The 23,418-nt window shown below is 36.6% G+C and overlaps 1 protein-coding gene across 5 annotated transcripts in view; it reads right to left on the reverse strand.

The window, feature by feature from the left end:
- TANK (TRAF family member associated NFKB activator) overlaps positions 1-23,418 on the reverse strand; it is a 91,397-nt gene that overhangs the window by 13,202 nt on the left and 54,777 nt on the right. For 2 of the 5 annotated variants that reach the window (XM_043996312.1, XM_043996311.1), the window contains exons 3-5: positions 20,015-20,126; positions 18,289-18,419; positions 2,561-2,617 (exon numbers count right to left, since the gene is read on the reverse strand). In XM_043996312.1, the coding sequence (XP_043852247.1) occupies positions 2,561-2,617; positions 18,289-18,419; positions 20,015-20,126 (300 nt within the window). The remainder of the gene's footprint in view (positions 1-2,560; positions 2,618-18,288; positions 18,420-20,014; positions 20,127-23,418) is intronic. The other 3 variants (XM_043996313.1, XM_043996314.1, XM_043996315.1) reach the window with 3 other exon arrangements.

Here is a 23,418-nt window from a genome sequence, read left to right on the forward strand (position 1 = left end):
AAAAATAGCCCCATTATGTATTTAAACTACTTCCATACCAGTTCTTACCTTTCACTACCACCTTGTGGCTTATACTGGTATTACACAGACTTTGAACATGACTACCAAAAGTTGATTATGTTCTCTAACGACCTATCAAATGAAAATTTTTTCTGTGAAGTAGGGCAATTGGAAGCTATAACTTAGAAATTTGGAGTAAACAATGTGTATCTGGTACTATTTAGATAAAATTTAATATATGAAGTCAATAGTTATAAAAATCAAACATGTTTTCAAATAAAAGGACAACTTATACTTAAAGACCTCTTATGCATACTAATAATCATTTAGGTACACTATAAGTGCCATTAAGCAGGAAATTTTAATTCATTGCCTATCTCCTTATCAGTTGCACACATATGACTGTAATCTTGCTTTTCGTTAAATCTGATTTTTAAGAGTCTTATTTCTTCCTATAGGCAGGAATTGACTTAAGTTCCTCTTTCTTCAGATAACTCTCTTCAGTTTGTTTTAATTTACGACTCCCATTTTCCAACTGTTCCTAAAATAACACAGGAATTGTTGAACATTTCTAAATGAGGAGGAATATCATTATGCAAACGTTGTGGATAGGTTGAATTAAATCTTGGCAACTCAAGTGATTTCAACTTTATATAGTACATTATCATCAGCTGGAGGTGAAATAAAAACCATTTGCTCTTCAGTGCTGTCTGCCTGACACACATTTATCTTAGTAAAACATATTTATCGAGATTATCTGCTTATAGACATTTACTCAAAAGCTTCAGTTGGGTTTATTAACAAAAAAAAATCACACTGGAAAATATTTTCTCTTTATCAGTTTGTTTCTAACAGTGGTAGACAATGTTTTTCTTTGGTTATTTTCAATAATAATCAAACAGATTTTAGGGTGGACTAGGAAAGAGTTTCTTGATCACATGGTCACGTTTGCAAAGATTTTGAACTTGGAAATCAATAAAAGCCAAATAATTTGAAGATTAGTAATTTTATTTAAAAGTAAGCTACCCATTCAAAAAGACACAAACACAAACACCAAACGGACTTTTACTGAAAATACTAACAGGATTTCTTTGATTTTTAAATACTGCAAATAGGTCAGAAGAATGAATTACTAAGAAAATAAGAAAGCATTTGGAAGTTTGGCATTATAAATAAAACAGAATGAATTGTTATGATTTCTCCCTTTGCTTTTAAAAACAACTGTGGCTTATTTCATTGTTAGAAAAAATGCTATGAAAAATAAAAACAAAAAGCAGTCTCTTAATTATTTTGAAGTAATAGTCAAGGTAATCACAGAAAGGGTCAAAAGAGATTATCAAAATTCTCAGTCTTGTTTTTGAAATATTCTAGTTATATCCTATGTCTGAAATTCAATAGACCTACACCATTTTGTCTGGTTATTTTTTAACTAAGCTAATGGGCACAGTTAGTATCCCCCAAGGAGTCTAAGCAATTTAAGATTTCATGCAAAAAACTGCATAAAGATTTTGGGACACCCAGTATTTCCCAAATCTTTTCATTCTTTATATAGATCTAGCAGTCCATAAAATGATCACCTTGTAAAAAAAATGATCACCTTGAGTTACTTCAGGAGGGTAATCAAAATTTGTTTTGGGGGAAGGAAGTTTTATGTTTGTTGGTGAATCAGGAGGGGAAAATATGCCTATGAAAGATGCGTTTCATTAAGATAAATGAGTGAAAGATGATAGGAAGGAATCCAAGATGGGTCAGAGAATGTAAGAGAAGAAAATGATGAAAATCTACTCTACTCGGCTTGGTCAGTAATTTTACAACTGCTTTCCATTTATAACTGGGTTTACAGCTACTGTGGGTGTACTATTGGAGGTGGCTATGGGAAGGAGGGGAAATAAGAAAAAGGTCATGTTATTATGGAATTGTTCTTTGTAATGGTCCAAACAGTGTTATCTAAATGTTTTCTCTAAGATCCTAAGCTTGCTACTATCAACAATAAACTTAATGTCTACATCTAAGAACCAAGGTTCATTAAATAGCAAACAAGACACTGACCCTGTAAATGTAAGTTCATTTCAGTTGGGAGAGTATACTAACAATGGTGGTAGCCATGAGGCAGTCAAGAAAGAACTCCCATCGGAGATAACACCTGAGCTTGCCATTCTGGGGATGGTGCAAACTCTGAATTTGTGCAAAGGCTTAGAGATGGGAGATGGCATGCTGAATTCAGGAAACAGCCAGAGGGTCAGTTTGATTGGTACGTGAAGTGCATAAAGAGAAGTCATATGAAAAAAGTATTGAAAGGTATTTATACTCTCAACTAGATTAAGGGTTAGTGTGTGTGTGTGTGTGTGTGTGTGTGTGTGTGTGTGTGTGTGTGTGTGTGTTAAAATGGAATGGAAAGCATAGAAAATAGCCGTGGAATGGTTACTCAGAATAATGTTGGGGAGGTGATGGGCACAGGATAAGACAAAATGAGAATCTATTCATTCAAAAATTAGATTTTTGACACTTAAGAGTAGAAAGAGTAGAAAGAAAAAAGAACCAAAGCTGAATATATCCTTACCAGTTTTAGATAGGTTGAGACCAAAGACATTATGGTGAAGCCAGGACGTGGATGCGGCTGAATGAGAGAGAAAGTGTGGAAAGGGCTGCAACATTGAAGAGAATAGAGTAGAAGAAAGCGCGATTGGAAAAACTACAGAGATTTGATAAGAGTAAACACAAAGACGAAGCAAAGCACAAGAGTAAAGAACAGAAGGCTGAATAAAAAAGTCACTAGGAAGCTATATTTAATCTATAGGGATTTCAGACCATATACAATCTGCAGGTCTCATTACAGGCTCCTTGCTATTCCTGAAAATCTAGCAAAGCAAGAGAAACACAAATCACAGGAGCACTGCCTCAAAGCAGTGTGCTAGGCAAACCTACTGTCAGTGTGGGAATAACTCCAGGACAAAATGGGATACAGCCCAGAGTTCTGAAGGAAGCGTGGAGAAAAGAAACAATAAGGAAACAAAATTCAACACCCCAATTACTTCCAAGTTCTTTACAGAGGGCTGATCTGACTTATTAAAAAAAAAAAAGTCTTTATTAGTAAAATACTGAGATTTAAAAATGAAAGTTACAAATGATTTTTTAAGCCTTCCCCAGTTAATCCAATTATAGTGTTTATCACTTTCTAATTGGTGTTTGTAAGAACATTATTCAGGGTAATACTTTGCAGCAAGGGGTATTTAGTATAAATTTTTCTGGATTTCGTTTTTTTTAAGATGCCTTTTCATATAAAATTAAAATCCAGCAACTTAGATGCCCAATTTAAAAGTAATATTTTGCTCTTTAGCAACTACTTCAATGAAATCACTTGGAAAAGGGATTTCCCCCCATTAAAGTTGTTTGTTTGGGTATGATGTTGATAGAGAACTAGATATGGTAGGTAGCCTTAAAGTCAGGAGGAATTGTGTTCAAATACATCTGATACATCATAGCTCTGTGACCTGAGTAAATCATGTAATTGTTCAGTGGTCCAGGCAACCCTCTAAGACTGTACTTGCCAAGAGTGGTTAATCTGCAATGGTGGAAGGAGTTTCTACAATGGAAATTCCTTGCACTGGTAAAAATCCTAAGTCTTTCTGGCTCTGCCCCAAAACAAAAACAAAAACAAAATATTAATAAGGTCAGGCAGGGGCAGCTAGGTAGCGAAGTGGATAAAGCACTGGCCCTGGATTCAGGAGTACCTAAGTTCAAATCCGGCCTCAGACACTTGACACTTACTAGCTGTGTGACCCTGGGCAAGTCACTTAACCCCAATTGTCCGCAAAATAATAATAATAATAATAATAATAATAATAACAATAACAACAACAATAATAATGTTAGGCAGTAGTAGATTTGTGGATATCTACATGCCACCCTGATAGGGGAAAAGGTCATAGAAGGCGTAGCATTTACAGATCATACCAATGTGCATTAACTTAAAAATTTTCAGTGTCTAAAACTTTCCTGTCTATACTGAACCTGAAAAAAAGGTTATTTACAACAGGATTAAAATGAGTGATCAACCCAAGGCTTGATATTTATAGGCTGCTTTCTAATTAGCTTTCCCAAGCTTGTTCTGTGGTCAATTATAATCAAGCAGATAATTTAACTCCAAAACACCTTATGTAAAATCTATTCATATTCTGTCCAAATTAGCTCAATGTTGACAACACCATATCTGAAATTCAAACCACAGGGCAATTTGGTCATTACTTCTATGGCAACATTCAGAACCCTGACCATTTCAAAAACAATATTTGTGAACAAATGGTTTATATCGGCTGTCTCCTCTTCTTTATCACCTATTCAATACTGGGGTTTCCTATGACCTGGTGTTTACTCTCACCACTACTTGGACACAGGTCACCAATGACAATAATAACACCTGAAACTGCCCATTGACACTTTCTCCTTGAAACGCTTCTTTCTTGGCATCTATGACAAACTAAATTATCCTGCTCTCCTTCCTCCTCTATGACCATGTCTCCTGACTCTTCTCCTGGAGGCATGAGATAGTGGAAAGAGAGTAGGCCTTGAAAATAGGAGAGACCTGGGTTTCAATCCCACTCCCAACACTGACTTTTTGTATGATGGTGCACATAAACTCTACAATCTTGAGTTTCCTCAGCATTAGAAACAGTATAATAATACTTGTTAAATTTACCTCATGGGGTTGTTGTGAAGATCAAATACGATACACACATTTGTTAACCGAAAATTGTTCTATAAATGTCAGCAATATTATCATTCTCACTCCATATGCACTGTTTTCTCTCTCTCTCTCTCTTTTTTGAGGTAATTGGGGTTAAGTGACTTGCCCAGGGTCACACAGCTAGTAAGTGTCAAGCATCTAAGGCTGGATTTGAACTCAGGTACTCCTGCCTCCAGGGCTGGTGCTTTATCTGCTGCTCCCATATGCATTGTTAAGAAGTTCAGTCCTTGCCCTACATTACTCTTTTTCTACAGAGCCTTAATCTGGAAGAGACTTCATCTCCTATCACAATTTCAATTATCATTCTTATTATGTGGAAATTTCACAAATCTATAACTTTTTTCTTTGAACTTCAGACTTGTCCCCTTCGACTAACTTGTTTGATATAATTTTATTTCAAATGCTATATGCCCAAACCAAAAGTCATCTTCCCTACCTCCCCTAAACTGGTTAATTAACTGTCCGTAATACAAGTCTCCCATTTCCCTAAGCTTGAAACTGCTGTCACCAACATTGTTTCTAAATTCAGTGTTGCTTCCTCCTGATACCACTCTAATTCAGGCCTTTGTCACTTCACCCCTGTCCAATTACATCTGTCTTCAATTATTCTTTTTTTTTGGAGGCAACTGGGGTTAAGTGACTAGCCCAGAGTTACAAAGCTCCATGTGTCTGAGGCCAGATTTGAACTCAGGTGCTTTTGACTCCAAGACCTGTGCTCTCTCCACCGTACCACCTAGCCGCCCTTCTCTATTCTCTTGCAATCAGTATAGGCTATCATCCTGCACACAGGCAGATTAACCTTCCTCAAACATGGTATTCAAGATATCACTCTTCCATGACATCACTCCCATATCCCAACTGTCTTTTAAATTCAATTCCTCCAGAGCTTATTATGTGCCAGGTGCTATACTGGGCAGCTATCTAAAAGTTATGTAAAAGACCATGCCCAAACATCTCAGCCTGGCATTAGAGGTCTTCTAGAAGAGTGGCTTCCAAAAGTAGGCTTTGTGATCAACCAATAAGAGATTGGAAATATGGGTCCCATCCCACCCTCCCAGTGATATCCAACTATAGGGCTTCCCTCTCTCTTTGAAATTGAAATTTCATTTTTAAAAATTGTTAAGCATTAATTTCTCTCCTTCTATACTTCTCCCTTCTTCACTAAAGAAAGAGAAACAGGGTCAGCTAGGTGGCACAGTGGATAGAGCACTGGTCATGCATGGAGTCAGGAAGACCTGAGTTCAAAGCTGGCCTCACATACTTGACACTTACTAGCTGTGTGACCCTGGGCAAGTCACTTAACCCCAATTGCCATACCAAAAAAGAAAAACAAGGGTCAGCTAGGTGGCGCAGTGGATAGAGCACCAGCCCTGGATTCAGGAGGACCTGAGTTCAAATCCGACCTCAGACACTTGACACTTACTAGCTGTGTGACCCTGGGAAAGTCACTTAACCCCCATTGCCCCGCACCCCCCCAAATAAATAAAATTAAATTAAAAAACAAACAAAAAAAGAAAAACAAAAGAAAGAGAAACAAAAGTACTATAATAAATATGCATAGTCAAGCAAAACAAATTCCCTCATTGGTCATTTCCAGTAATGTATATTTCATTTTGCATACTTGAGTATACCACCTCTCTGTGAGGAGGTGGGTAAATATTCTGCACCATCAATACCAGAAACAACCAGATGATGAAGTAGAACTCTGTACCTGGACTCAGGATGAAATCTTTAAACAGGGCCTCACTTACTAGCTGTGTGGTCCTGGGAGAGTCACCTAACCTTTGTCTGCCTCCATTTCCTTATCTGTAAAGTGGTGCTCTGATTGAGCATCTACCTCCCAGGGTTGTTGTGAGGGTCAAATGAGATAATATTTTTAAAGTGCTTTGCAAGCTTCAAAATGCTATACAAATATTAGTTATTATTACTTTTTTCATTGCTGCTGCTGCTGCTATTACAATGCTGCTATTTCATAGCTTGTTCACCCAGCTCTGCTTACTTCACTCAGTATTAGTTATACAAGTGTCCCAGTTGTGGAGCTTGCCTCTAAGATACTCTATATCTCTACTAACCACACCTAACCACTTCTCCCCTCACTTTATCCTCTCCCTCCACTTGTGCATCTCCCCATCAGCACAGTTATAACCTTTTATCCAGGTACCCAAAGAAGTAGCTTGTGAGATTTAAAATTGGATATTAGATCATAAATCTCACAGAAACACAATACAAATCGTCTTAAGTCTAAGCTTAGTCTATATTCCTTATAAAAACTCACCAAAACTGAAGGACACCTTTGGAGAGAGAGAGAGACCTGTTAAATTATAAGGTATTTAAGCTGCTAGAGTTTGGGGTATGCCACATTGTTTTAACTGGTTCCCCAATTCTCTGCATGCCAAAGTGGCAGGGGTTTCTGAATTGTCATTGATCTTTCTGATGCTGTCATAATGTTCTTTATGGTAGAAAATGTGGAGTTCTCTAGCATCAAGCTTTACAGGTACCATTGGAACCCCCCTCCTCCACCCGCACAGCAAACCTATGCCCTTGTCCCTCAGATCACCCAGCGGCTGCCCTTCAGCAGGAAACGTTCAGGGCGTTGTCTAGTGGGTAAGAGCCTTCCCCATGCTTATTTTGATTTTGGATAGAACTGAGTGAGCCTCACCAGAATGAGCAGGCATAGATAGGTTGTGACAAGATCTCACTTCATTATCTTTCCCCCTAAGCCCTGTTTTCTTCTGAACTTCTCTGTGTCTGCTAAAGATACCATTAGCCTTCCAGTCAGGAGGTTCACAATCTCAGTGTAATTATCGGCTATTCTATTCTCTCTCGACCCAAATATACAATCAGCTGCCAAATGTTATCATTGCTACATCCACAACATCTCTTACATCTGTCCCCTTTTCACTACTCACATAGTCACCATCTTAGTTTAGGCCTGCATCATAACTCACATGTACTGTTGCAAATAAATTCCTCATTTATCTCCCTCCTTCAAGTGTCTCCCTCCTCAATCCATCCTCCAAACACATGTCATAATGCAGGTCCATGTTACCTTCCTACCCAACAGTATCCAGTGGCTTCCTATTAACTCTAGGATCAAAAAATTTATCTTACTTCTTCCTTTTAAAATAAGGTGAGGTATTTTTTGCACAAGTTTTATAACCAAATTATTAGTGGAGTATAATATACATATCATTTATAAATAAGTAAATATATACATATTGGGGTGGGTGCTCATTTTTAAATGATAGAAGTATACATTTTTAAAAGTTTGAAGATCATAGCCCTGGAATCTTTCTTTGGATTCCCAGTAGTTAACACAGTTCCTGGTAGTGAGTAAATGCTTGCTGACTGACTAATAAACTGTCTTCTGAAGTAGAACAGTGGAAGTACTTAATCAAAATAGTGGTTTTTGAAAGAAGTATGAACTTCTTGTCTGTAAATTATTGATAGTACACAATTTATCACATATAATATTTTGTAATAATTTAATTTCTTTAAAATTTTGTCTTCCCAAGAAGATTACAAGCTCCTTGAGGACAGGAATAAAATCCTGTCATTCTTGTATATCCCTCTCAGAGGGATTATCACAGAGTGACTGTCACAGAGTAACTTCAGTATATTCTTTTTGCCTCATTGACATGGATAAAAAGAAATATGGATACAAAGGAATATATATGTACATGTATGTATGTATATATGCCTATTATATATAATATATATATAAACCTAGCTGACCCATTATTTTATGTGTGTACATGTATGTATATATACACACATATACATACATATACATATACATATATACAGAGAGAGAGAGAGAGAGAATGCACAAGTACAAGCTCACAGTGGATAGCATGCTTAGCCGAGAGTCAGAAAGAGGAAGTCCTCTTCCTGAGTTCAAATATGGCCTAAGACATGTACTAGTTGTGTGATCCAGGACAAGCACTTGATCCTGTTTGCTCCAGTATCCTCATCTGTAAAATGAATTGGAGAAGGAAATGGCAAACCACTCTAGTATCAACCAAGAAAACTCCAAAATGGGATCATTTAGAGTCAGAGATGATTGACAAACAACAGCAACATGATATGTAAATTGTATATGATATATGGAATTTAATCGATAATCAATAATAATCTTCTAAGGTTAGGTGACTGACCAGAAAAACTGCAGATGAGCCTCAATGGGGCTGTTTTAAGATTAAGCAAAAAAATAAGGCAGCTAGGTGGTGAAGTGGATAAAGCACCGGCCCTGGATTCAGGAGGACCTGAGTTCAAATCCAGCTTCAGACATTTGGCACTTACTAGCTGGGTGACCCTGGGCAAGTCACCTAACCTTCACTGCCCTACCAAAAAAAAAAAAAAGATTAAATGAAAAGTAGCCCAAATTATATATCTAGGATAATGGACACAGAAAAGAGACTTGGAAGTCACCGTAGACTATGTCTGAAAGCAATAGCCATATACGTTCTTGTGGCTAGAAAGGTCAACAAAATGCAGGGCAGCATCAGGAAAAAACCAATCTAGAGTATAAAAAGATAACTATATTCTTTGTTATAAGGATAAACTGAAAAGATTAGAATTCTAGTATAGAAAGATCATGACTTAGAGAAGTTTTGACCAAAATCTATCAAATGGGGAATCAAATATTCATCAAATCCTAGACTATTAGACATAAGGGATAAATACTCTTTCCAAACCTAGTCATTAGCTGCTTCACCTCCCCCCCTCCACACCTTCACTAAAAATACTTAATACAACATGTTGACTTTGGGGAGAAAGCAGAAGGAGATAAAAAGAAGATGTGAGGAAAAGAAAAGAGAAAAATAAAAACGTGGTAGGAGGGTCTCAATTTCTCTCTCTTTAAAATTATTGGATTAGACTATGCTAACTCTTAACATTCAATGACTATAGGTAATCTAGAGTGTACATGAAAATGAAAGTTCTGCAATTTTAAATAGCACTATGTTCTTACATAAGAAGAAAGTGGAATTAAGGTGACAAATTAGTGCCACTCCATGATTTTCTCCCATCTGAAAAACTGTTTACAGCAAAATTACAAGGCAAAAGATCGAAACTAACTGTCCTGGATGATACTAGAATCAAACCAGTAGAAAAGTACTCCAAGTATAAGAGGGTATTAATTGAAAAGCAAACAAAAAATCATCAACAAAGTTTATATGGTATGTGTTAAAATACTTTGGGCATCAACATCTTTCTCTTTTAGGGTTGACTATATATTAAGCTTTAGGATATGGAAACTTCTTATTTCTCCTGTAGGACCTAACAAATCTAGGTATATCATTGCGACCCAATAATGGACCAATTGACTAGTAAATTTTTAGACATCAGATTATTCAAATGCATGCAGCTTCTATATTAATTACAAATGCCAAGAACAGTCCATCTTTCTACTATGTGTAGTAGATGTTGTTGTTGTAGTAGTAGTAGTAGTAGTAGTGGTAGTAGTAGTAGTAGTGGTAGTAGTAGTAGTAGTAGTAGTAGTAGTAGTAGTAGTAGTAGTAGTGGTGGTGGTGGTGGTGGTGGTGGTGGTAGTAGTAGTAGTGGTAGTGGTAGTAGTAGTAGTAGTAGTAGTGGTAGTAGTAGTAGTAGTAGTAGTAGTAGTGGTGGTGGTGGTGGTGGTAGTAGTAGTGGTAGTGGTAGTAGTAGTAGTAGTAGTAGTAATAGTAGTAGTAGTAGTAGCAGCAGCAGCAGTCCTACAGGCATCCAATATCTTCTGGTTCAAATTAAATATTCCTGCCCTTTCAGGTTATCTGGAAAGAACCTTAAAGGCTCAAAGAGTACAATCCCTTCATTTATCAGAAAGTTGAGATTTCTGGAGGGCAAATGACTTGGCAAAATCACAAAGCCAATTTAGAATATAGCCTAGGGGCTTAATTGGCAAAAATGCCTCTTTCCTTCTAGAAAAGGGGGGTGGGGAAGGGAGCCAAACAGTGAGTTATCTGTCAATTCCTAGGGGCAGTGAACCCTAGGACTTATTCATTCAAATATAAGGTGACCAGAAGTCTTAGTGCAGTTTAAAGCTACTGATACTTAAAACTACACTAAGTCTTTTGGGACATCTCAATGTATTAAGAACCTACTGTTTGCAAAGCACTGAACTAGTTACTAGGGAGATATGAAATTTAGATTAGACAGTCTCTGTCCTCAATTGAGTTTAAATTCTTGTTATTTACACTCACCAAGATTGATTTTTTAAAAAGTAGGTATAGGAGGCCATTCTTTGCTTCATTTCTTACCTAGTCTTAATCACTGAATGGACATTGCCTCAGACAAACTGAGACCTGGGAAAGATCTTAGCTTAATAAGGCCAAGGTCTCCCACTGCATGGTACCATTTCTGGCTGTCCTGATCTATATCTTTCCACTGGACCCAGATGGCTCTGGAGGAGAGAGTTAGACTAGTGACTCTGCATAGCCCTGCCTCACTTAAATCCAATTTAGTGCAAGTCATGACATCATTTTCCAATGTCACGGTCCTCTTCGAGAACGAAAGGCAAACAACAAATTATTGTAGGTTTTATGGCATTTTAGGTAAAAATAAACATCTGTTTTAAGACAGACCATTTTGGGGTGCCTTGGGCTAGCACCCAGCTTGCTACAATTTTGGATTATAGGCTCTTACACTAAACTAGTCATTCATTTGCCTGGTTCCCTTGAAGACCAAAGATAGTCATTTGAGAGAATTTTGGTGAAGGATTAGATTCTGTCTGTGACACAGTAATAGCTAACATTTGTATAGTGTTTTAGGGTTTGCAAAATGTTTTACATATATTGTTTCATTTGATCCTCACAAGCCCCCCTGAAAAAAGGTGCTATTACCATCCACATTTGAAATAGGAGGGAACAGAGGATGAGAGAAATTAAGTGAGTAGCCTCAAGTCTGTCCCAAGTATCTGAGGCAGGATTTTGAACTCTGGTTTTCCTGAACCCAAATAAATCCAACACTCTCTACTATACCACAGAATGAACAGAACTGCAGGAACCAGAGCAACAAATTTAACTGGAGGCAAAGTCAGAAGTTACAACAACAGGCCCAAATCTTACATGCTCTGGATGTCATGAGAGTGAGCTGTGCTCCTAGGTTTCTTACTGACAGCATCACTATTATTATAAAGGACATTTGTGGATCATCTAACTCTCCTCCATTAGCAACTCATCTATATAGTTGAATACAGATTCGATTTTTAGGGTTTTAGTACAAGCAAATGAAAAAAAATGTTTGAGCAGACAAAATGCATACAAAAGGAACAAATTCAAGAAATTCTAAGCAAATCATTAAAAAAAGGAAAATGCATAAAAATACTATACCTACTAATCTAATTAAAAGCTTGTTTGAATGATATTAAAGGTAGTGGAACTTACTCAGTGTTTATTTAGTATTATTTATTTCAGCTTCTTTACAATATTAAAAAATATTTCTCTCTGTTGAATTTCACTGGCTTTGCTCACACTTACGAACTGTATTCTCTTAGCCTCCACTATTCACTATCTTCTTTTACATTTCCCCAAATTATCGATTCTTAAACATTTGCCTGTACTGGATACAGTGGGCATGATTTGGACTTCATTTCCCACAATGGCTGAGGACAGGAGCACACTGCTTACCAAAAGAAATTATATGGACTACATCTTTCAGAAAGCTATATGTGCAGCCATAGGGTCATGGTGTCAACAGGTAGGGGTTGGGGTACCCTACAAGGCAAGACAAGAGGTTTAAAAAGCAGGGCTGGGGGCAGCTAGATGGTGCAGTGGATAAAGCACTGGCCTTGGATTCAGGAGGACTTGAGTTCAAATCTGGCCTCAGATGCTTGACACTTGCTAGCTGTGTGACCCTGGGCAAGTCACTTAACCCCCACTGCCCTGCAAAAAAAAAAAAAAAAAGCAGGGCTGGGGGCAGCTAGGTGGCACAGTTTATATAGCACCAGCAGCCCTGGATTCAGGAGGACCTGAGTTCAAATCTGACCTCAGACACATGACACTTTCTAGTTGTGTGACCCTGGGTAAGTCACTTAACCCTCACTGCCCCCCCCCCCCCCACAAAAGCAAGACTTCTAGAGCTATAGGAGGCACTTTCAGTTCTAAAGACAACCATTAGGACTGTGAGCTGAGATTAAAAAAAGAAGGGGAACATGGAAGGACCTGCAGCTGCATCCTATAACTCCAGGGCAAAGCAATAAGTTTTAATGGTTCTCATCTGCCCCTAGGAGATTTTGTGTGAGTGTGAGTATGAGTGTTAGTGAGAGAGAGAGAGAGTGGGGGGGGGGGGAAGGAGGACCAAACAACAGACCAACAAACCCAAAACATCAGGCAAAAGATACTGCACCCCAAGTATTTATTATTATGTGGTAGGTTATGAAGTGACCATGTCCTTTTCCTTCTATGCTATGCTGGGAACTCATTGGGGAATATGGACAAAATAGTAATTCTCTTGGAGCTACAGCAAATGGTATCCATTTGTACATGAGTACAGAGAATGATTTACCACTTGAGTCTCTTTCCTCATTGCTTTGTGTCTTAATTAAACGATTTTGCTGTTGGATTTATATGAATATTATGTGGCAATAGAGAGTGGATTAAAAAGGGAATCTATAAGTCAATTAGGTCCCCTAGGCTATATTCTAAATTGGCTTTGTGATTTTGCCAAGTCATTTGCCCTCCTGAAGTCTCAACTTTCTGATAAATGAAGGGATTGTACTCTTTGAGCCTTCAAGGTTCTTTCCAGATAACCTGAAAGGGCAGGAATATTTAATTTGAACTAGAAGATATGATTTCCTCTCCAACCCCAACTATCCCTGTACATGGGGGCTTTGGTCCTCACCTATTTCTTCCTCTCCCTAACCTCCATAAGCCAAAAAGACAAAGCTAGGAGAGCAAATATACTCCTTCCTCCATCTGCTCACTTGCTAATTCAACCACAATTCTTTGATGGAAGGATATTTCTCTAAAATTAATCTAACATTTTGAGTGAGATGAGCAGAACCAGAAGAACACTGTACACAGTATCATCAACATTGTGTGTTGATCTACTGTGATGGACCAGATTCTTCTCACCAATGCAATGGTACAGGAGAGTTCCAGGGGACTCATGATGGAAGGAGATCTCCAAATCCAGGGAAAAAAAAAAAAAAGAACTGTGGAATATAGATGCTGATTGAACCATACTATTTCTTTTATTTTTGGTGCTGTTGTTTTTTCTTTTTTAAGGTTTTTCATCATTACTCTGATTCTTCTCTTATAACATGACTAATGCAGAAATAAGTTTAATGTTATTATATATATATATGTATATATATATGTATGTGTATGTATATATATACACACACACACACATATATATATACACACACACACACACACACATATATACACACACACACACACACACACACATATATATATATATATATATATATATATATATATATATAAATAAATAAAACCTGTATCATATTACCTGCTGTCTAGGGGAGGGAGAAAAATCTGAAATTGGAAAGCTTGTATAAACAAATGTTGAGAACTGTCTTTACATGTAACTGGAAAAAAATAAAATACTTTTATCAGAAAAAAAAATAAAATTAATCTAACATTTTATGTTATGTCCATGTCCAGCTTTCACCTAGTCATATAATTAAGTTCATGGATGATCCAGCCAAATGGGGCCATTTACTTCTCCACCATGTCTTTTGGATATTTAGCTTCCCATTGTTATTGCCAGAGCATAGAGGAGAAAGAGAGAGAATCTGAAACTTAGCTGCTCTGGTTTATTGTTAGTGACTCTGATGAAAGGTTTGGTTGGGAAGGAGGTCTGAACTATTAACGTTCTGTACAAGGATTATTTGGTATATGATGTATACCTTTTCCCAATTAGTAAAGATGACTGGGAAAATTGGCTGAACCGCAAAACCTTTATCTCTCTCTAGGTTTTTTTTATTGACTACTGCTACTTATAGATATAATTTATAAAATGTCCTTAATTTGGAAATACACTATTTATAATTACCTTTTACTTAGTGTTATTCTCAGTGTAGGGATGCTGGCATTAATTCTGAAGCCAAAGTTAAAAGAAAATATTATTATGCTAACATATTAAACAGTATTTAAATGTATATAAAAGAAGATTTCTAAAGTATTATATATGTATCCTTTTAAATACTTACTCTTAAAGGAAAATAAACCACAAAGCTTTCATGGATAACCTAAAGATTGTACAAACTTGTTTGTTGGTTTTTTGTTTTTGTTTTTTTAATTGAGTTGAGCTAGTGAAGATAACATAGAACATTTAGCTTGGCTCCTCACTGAATAAGCGTTTTCCACTTTGGTCATAAGCCAAATTCTCATTTCCTCAAATGCTGCTTGACACCTCAAACTGGCTGGATTTTTTCCCCTTACCTGAGGAGTTTCTATTGTCTTCAAAGAGATGCTGCAACTAAGGAGAGAAAGAACATTTTGCCTACTGCTATCTAATAATAAATAACAGCATTTATAATTATTCAGATAACATAGGGACAGCTTTGTTTTTGTTGTTGTTCAGACACGAGTTCTATCCGATTCTTGGTGACCCTGTATGGGGTTTTCTTGGCAAAGATACTGGAGTAGTTTGCCATGTTCTTTTCCAGTGGATTAAGGCAAACAGAGGTTAAGTGACTTATCCAGGGTCACACAGCTAGTAAGTATCTGAGGCCAGATTTAAATTCAGGTCTTCTTGACTCCAGGCCCAACATTCTGTGCCTCTAGGAAAAGGGGGGGAAAAAAAAGATGTGCCTATGTTTTGGGGTTTTCTTGGCAAAGATACTAGAGTGGTTTGCCATTCCCTTCTCCAGCTAATTTTATAGATGAAGAAACTGACGCAAACGGGGTTAAGTGACTTGCCCAGGATCACTCGGCTAATAAGTCTCTGGGGCCAGATTTAAACTCAGAAACATGAGTCTTCCTGCCTCCAACCCTAGCACTGTACTCACCAGACCACCTAGCTGCTGTAAGGACAGCATTCTTCCTCAACTTCTAGTCCCTCCCAATTATTTACTCAAGGAACAAGTTTGGAAATGTGATATTCTATAGGCATCATCGTAGGTTTTATAATACAGACAGTATGAATCAGTCACAAAAAACTCCATGCTGAAAGAATCATTGTTGTTGAATTCCCTTTTATAAAAAATAAATTAGTAAGAGCTGGAAGAGACTTCAGAAGCCATACAGTCCAACCCTCTTGTTTTACAAATGAAATACAGAGAAATTAGATGATGTCCATGGTCACACAGGATTGGAAACCAGGTCCTCTGAATGCAGAGGCAGTACTTTCCTGCGCCACACTACTTCTCAGCATTTTGCATTGATATGATTACCAGTATTTACTCATTAGCACTTTATTTGCAGAAGCTAGATGGTGCAGTAGATAGAGCACTGAGCCTAGAGTCAGGACCCAGATTCTGATTCCTGCATCAGACACTTAATAACTGCATGACTGTAGGCAAGCCACTTTTACTACTCTCAGTTTTGGTTTTCTCATCTGTGATATGTAAATAATAATAGCATCTACCTTACAGAGTTCCCGTGAGAATCAAATGAGATCATATACATACAGTGCTCTGCAAATCCTAAAGTGCTACCTATTAGCTCTTATTAATGGAAAAGCAGATAGGTGGTAAAGTGGATTAGAGTGCCAGGCCTGGAGTCAGAAAGATTTTTCTTTCTAAGTTCAAATCTGGCTTCAGACACCAGCTGTGTGACCCCAGGCAAGTCATATAACCCTGTTTGCCTTAGTTTTCTCATCTATAAAATGATCTGGAGAAGGAAATAGCAAATCATTCCAGTATCTTTGCCAAGAAAACCCCAAATGGGGTCATGAAGAGTTGGACACAACAGAAAAACAATTATTAATGGAAACTCAGGGGAAGTTGCAATGAATGCTTTATTGGGGGAGGGTGGACGAAATTGAGAATACCAAGGGGTTCTTTCATCTTAAATTTCCTCTTATGTAAATAAGTTATAGATGCATACAGAAAATTTAAAGCTTCAAATTGGGTTTCTTCAAGGTAATTAGTATTTGTCACTAATCTGATAAAATCATTTTCAAATTAACACTTCTGGATATAATTTACTTAGTTCACAGAAATGCAAGACAACTGTATTCATGGTTCAAATTTAGCAATAATTGAATAAATACAGGAATTATGTTTTTAATATTATGAACTTCTGTTATTTATTAAAACTTGAATCTGGGGGCCATCTTTAAATTCCAATATCTTGAATGTACAAGGTCTTGATCACAGAAGTATCACAGAATTAATGAAAAAACAGTATTTTATACTCTAAAATAACATTTATTCCTTAATCCTTTCCTTCTACCTATACTCTCTTTCTACAGTTTAAAGTACTAAGCGATAGTGGCATTATCAATTAATAGAAATAAACTCTGTGGTTCTTCTAACAAGTTAATTATTAGTCATAGTTCTCTGTTGCCTCTTCAAATTCTCCCATTGGCTATGCCAAGAGAAAAATGGGATCTAGGCAAAAATATAAGGATAACATTTATTTTCACTTCATTTAGGAGGGTAGTAGCACAGATTCATGTCTCAAGTGATGGTATTGGTACTTATTCCTTTATTCTTCATTTTGGATCCCCTTCAATCCATTCAATCTTTTCTTATTCTCTGGCCAAGCCTAAGGAAAGTTTCTCCCCACATCAGTCCAAAAAGAAGATCTTTCAAGCTGGATATATAGAATCATGGGTATAACCTTTCCACTTCCTCAAAAAAATAATAAGTTTCTATTGGCTCCACTACGAGGAAAACTGGAATATGGGATAACACCTTAAATGTAATTAGCAACTAATTAAACATGAAACCTTAAAAAAACTGGTCTTGCAAATAGTACCTTAATGTAGGGGGCTTGAAAATATAAGAAAAGACTATTTAAGTTTGGGTTCTCTACAACTAATTTACCTCACTAAAAAAAAATAATAAAAAATTAAAAAGTCAAGGCAATTGTAGGAAAAAGAAGTCAGAAACAACTTTTTTTGCTGTTGTTGTTAATAGCCTAATGACCATTTGCAGCATGCAAACATTTTGGCGTCTGTTATTTAATCACATCCTTCTTATCTTGACTCCATCTTTACCTTCTCTGATGTAACTTCCTAGATAAATGATAATAAAGAGAATAGGGGATGTGACATGTCAGTCTTAACAATAATAATTTAATTTGAAAGCTTCAGGAAAACAGAATGCAGTCCACATAAGAACATAAATAAGATGAAAATCCAAGCCCACACCTTCTACTTAATATTCTTGGTGTTAGAGCATGGAAAAATACACTGACATACATATTATACAGCTGTACTTGATTCTCAGTTTTTGCTGAAGGAATCTGGAGACTGGAAGAAATTCCAAGTCACGGCGTAAGGGTTTCTTTTGTTGTTGTTTCTTTTTTTAAATGAACCATTCTAGAAGACTGTCAAACTTGATTTCCCTTTTTAGAAACCTATTAAGGTATAAACCTAGAATTCCATGTGAAGGCAGAGAAGACTACCTTTGAATGTTTTTCTCTTGAAATTCCTGATTTCACTTTGTCATGGGGCTGATCAAAAGTTACATTAAGAGTTGTGTCATTTTTCCTTTTTTCACTCTCTTCCAGCATAGGTACATAGCCATGGACATTATCTGAAAAACAAAAACAGCCTCTCAGGTGTTATCATAAAACTGTGAGATAGGCTAAAATCCAGACACCAAAAAAATCAATATAATTCTGACTAGATAACATAAATTCACACTTTAAAATTGTAAGAAATTTATACAACATATTTAAATAAATTACATGTTGAACATTCTTATTTTTATAGATGTTGTTACAAATAATTTAAGCACTCAAAGATCCAGGTATGTAAGTAATTTAATCACTCAAAGACCCATGTTTGTATAGCATCAATCCAATCCAACAAGCATTTGTTTGCTACCTCATGGACTTCTATATCTAAAACTTTGTGCTAGGTGCTGGGGATACAAAGACAAAATAAAATTTAGTATTTGCCCTCAGGAAACTTATACTAGAGGGGAGGTGGAGAGAGTAGGGTGGCACAACATGTACCCATAAAAGTAAAGGCAAGATAATTTGATATGGGAGAGCACTAACAACAAGGAAGCTCAGAAAAGGCTCCCCAAAAGAAGTGGTTCCTGAATTGACCATTGAAGGAAGATTGGAAAAGGAGAAGATGGAGAAGAAGTGATTCCCAGCATGAGGGATAGCTTGGGCTAAAGCTCAGAGGCAAGGGATGAAATATAGAATTGGATAGCAAGAAGGCCAGTCTGTCTGGCATGATGTGAAATAAATCTGATGTGAGGCTGGAGTCAGATGTGAAAGGATTGAAATGCCAAGCTATACATATAAACATACACATACACGTATACATATGCATACAAATATACATACACATATGCATATATACATATATTTAATCTTTTACTTACCATATAAGCATACATAGTAAATCAATATTAAATATAAACAGATATATTAAAAACAGCCATCTATTTGTACTTCATTTACAAGGGCAATAGCAAATATTCATGTCTTCATGTATATATATATATATATATGTGTGTGTGTGTGTGTGTGTACGCGTGTGTATGTCTATATCTTTATACATATATCCTCATATATGTGTATGTATATGTGTATATATGTACAGCCATATATACACACAATTATATATACACATAGATGCAGACACATATGTACATACACACATGCTCACACTTAGGATTTATTTGAATACAGATGTGAAAGCTATGGGAGCTTCTGAGATCATCTAGATGGTATATAGAGAAAGAAGAGAAGTTAGATTGTGGGACATAGATGATGACTCACCAAAGAAGACTGGGAAAAGCAATTAGGTAAGAAGAGATTAGTGTTTCAAAATATGAAGGAGACAGAGAGTAAAATGTATATGTAGACCAGATTTAAATATGTGTACACATACACATGCATACATATACATCCATGTATATATGTATATACATTTGAAAAATACAGAGTATTAAGAGAGCTCAAGGATAAATTTGCTCTTTAGAGAACTCACACCATCTATTAGGGCTTCAAATGTTCTTTCCTTAAATGTCAATAATAAAATGGGAAGATTTTGTACCATAGTCATCAAAATATCAAAACTTTGTAGCAAACTAGGGGAAAGAATCACAACTTCCACCTTTCTTTCCTCTAAGGAGCTCAAGAAAGAAAAAAACAATGAACATTGACATACCTCTGCTGGAATTCACAAGAAATAACTGTGATTTTAGCTTGTCAATAATACTTTGTTGAAGTGACAGCTGTTCCTGTTGTTCACGTATTCTCTGTTCATAGTTTTCAGTCTGCTGACATAAAAAAAAAGTTAGCCTGATATTTACTGACAGCTAAATAAAACATATATAATGGTCTAGCTCCACTCAAATAACTTTAATTGGATATGGTCTACTTACTTGAATTTTTATTTTCCTAGAATTTTATTTAGTATAGCACTTGGCCCCTGAGGTACATCTCTAAAATCATTACCCATAACTGTGACTAACTCACTGCAAGCCACCCACATTTAAAGGAATTAGAATATTTCAAATATAAATTTAGCCATGATGAGTTCAAAATAAGGCTCCCTTGGTCCTTTAAAGTTGGTGTTGAACATTTGGAAATAACTAGGTTAATTTCTTAGTGATAATGATTTATACAAAGCCTTCATTTATTTCAAAGATTCTTGTTTTCATTAGTGGGGGAACAATCTTCACCAAATCGGACTGAAACCCTTCTCTTCCTTGGCAGGCACTTTTTGTGAGTTGCTATATCCCCCCTCCCCCACATAGCTATGAAAAAAACTAAAACTTCATGGAATCAGGATCCTTGATCTAGAGTTGGAAGTTCATTTACTCACTCACTCACTCACTCATCAAGCATTTAACAAGGACATACTGCTTGTCAGGCACTGTGCTAGGCACTGTGACCGTCTTTGTTTTCACGAAGCTTCTGTTCTTTTTTGGGGAAACAAGTATGCAGAGAACTAAATATAAACTAGATACAAAGTAATTTGGAGAAAAGGAGAGGGTTACATTAGGCTCATTGCTATCCAAGCCCAAGAGAACAGCAGAAACAAGAAATGCTGGTAGATTGTCTGCCAGGTTCTGTGGATAGTTCCTAGAGAAGGGGTGTGGCATGAGGGAAAGGGGTATATATCTGGGGTTGGCAATCAGGATCTGCACTCATACCTGACTGGCTATCTGTGTCACCTGGGACAAGTCATTTGTTTTCTCTGGGACTTACTCTGTAAAATAAGAGATCTGGACTGGATACCCCCAATGTCCCATCCAGCTCTAAATCTATTTTCCTCAATTTACATCAACAACGGCCACTGAAGTCATCTAGTCCAATCCCTTGATTTTGTAGAAGAGGAATGGAGAACCCAGAGAAGTTATATTTCTCTAAGATTACAGAGGTATCAAGTGGCAGGACCAGGATTTGAACTAATAACTCCAAATCCAACATGCTTATATTCTCCTGAATTTTATTGATAAATTTCCTTCCATATAAAATCGTGAATTATCAGATTAGAAATAATTTCTAAAAATTCTCTGATAGTGTCCTTTCATGCAACACAAAGTTATTTTTATAAAAATACTATTTTAACAAAAGCTCTCATGACCTTGTCTATATGCTTTTGAAAAAAAGGAATAAAAATACAGAACAAAGTTTCAAAATAATCACAATTGAGGAGCTGTGAAAAAACAATTTAGCAAAGGAAAACATGATTTAAACAAACTTATTTTTCTACTGAACTGAAGCCTCAAGGGAAAGTCATAAATGTCATTGCTAGTTTCTGCTGTTCTACTGACTTTGTTATTCATATAGTGTTTCTATAATATTCCCCTATACTTAATTAATCCTGTTGCCTTTTAATGGCAATGGAAAATTGAACAACATGCAGTCATTGCTTCATGGCAGGGTAGAGACTGAAATCCTACCCCAATATTTGAAAATACTGCATCAGAGCCATCAATTTGGACGATGCCTTAAAATCTTACTGGGAAAGTAATACTGGCAAACCCAAGCTAACTGTTAATTAGTGGTAAGAAAACACACTATTGGGTGAAAATAATATAATTCTAGAACAAAAACATCTTTATCTGTAAACAAAAGATAAGTGAGATGGTGAAAGTGAACAAACTGAGATAGTGATGAGAATTAGCCACATGGGGTTCAAGTGGTCACAGGTTTTCAGTGACCCCCTGGCTTGTATCTTGGAAGCTGGCTGAATGATGGGATGTTGCCCTCCTTTCCATGACACTATGATGGAATTTACTTCAAGAGGATTATTGTCACCATTGTGAATATGCATTTTTGACCACTGTCCATTCTATCTTTGGAGAGATAATAAAAGTAACTTCTAATTAAGCTCTAAACTGAATGAAGCTTTAATATTCTCAGAGAGTCACTAGCCTGAGATTATGGATACATTTATTATACAGATATGTTAGAATTGATGGCTTTTACATCAGTGGCATATTACTTTAGGAATCTAATCCTAGCCTGTGTCATACATCTTTATTTTCTTCAAAGTGCCTAGCACAGTGCCTTACACATAGAAGGCAATGAGTAAATATTTGCTAAATCCATGAAAGGGCACAAAAACATTCAAGCAGTTTTCATTCTGGTGAATATGGGAATGCAATTCACGAGACCATTTGGCTTGTCCAACAGCCTGTATTCTCCAAGTCTAAACCTCAGAAATGATCTAGTCAAACTCAAGCCCAAACTATCTTATGATACCTGGACTCACAATCACGGTGGATCTCAGAACAGGTGTGAGTTCTGAGAGTGTGAAGTAGAGGAAGGAACCTGATGGTAACAATCTTCATGAAAGCACTAAAGATATGTGGGGACACTGCCATCTGGGAAATAAGCAGCTTGTATCCTCAACATCTATTACTGCTTGAAGAATAGTAGGTTCCACTCAAAGTTTTAAAAATGGATGTTAAAAATTGTTTTTACGTGTAATTGGGGAAGAATAAAATACTAAATACGAAAAAAAAAAATAGTAGGTTCCACACAGAATGAACTTTTACTAAAGGTGTCTGAAACGCTAAGTAGCTATCTTTTAAAAGGATAAGGAAATATGCACAGTGACAAGAAAGTTGCCAGTAAAGTTTAAGGTGGAAAGGTTTAATTTGAAGAAAAAAGACTTGAATTAAAATCCTTGACCTGTTATGCACTACCATTAAGGTCTCAACTTCAAATAAAGGACTAGTCTAGATCATCCCAAGGGGCCTATACAACTCTAAATCCTATCTTTTTCTACCTTTTGAGAGTAGGGATTATTTCATTCTTTGTATCTGAACCCCTAGTTCCTTTTTTTTTTCTTTTTTTTTTTTTAAGGCAATGGGGGTTAAGTGACTTGCCCACGGTCACACAGCTAGTAAGTGTCAAGTGTCTGAGGCCGGATTTGAACTCAGGTACTCCTGAATCCAGGGCCGGTGCTTTAACCACTTCGCCATCTAGCTGCCCCCCCCCAGTTCCTTAAGGTAGTTTATGGCACATAGTATCCACTTCAATAAATGTTTGTTTATTGAATGATTCCTATTATTTACAGCGGTTGAGTAATTTGTTAAATGATCATTCAGTTCA

Source organism: Dromiciops gliroides, chromosome 3 (genome assembly GCF_019393635.1).
Source record: "Dromiciops gliroides isolate mDroGli1 chromosome 3, mDroGli1.pri, whole genome shotgun sequence".
NCBI lineage: Eukaryota > Metazoa > Chordata > Mammalia > Microbiotheria > Microbiotheriidae > Dromiciops > Dromiciops gliroides.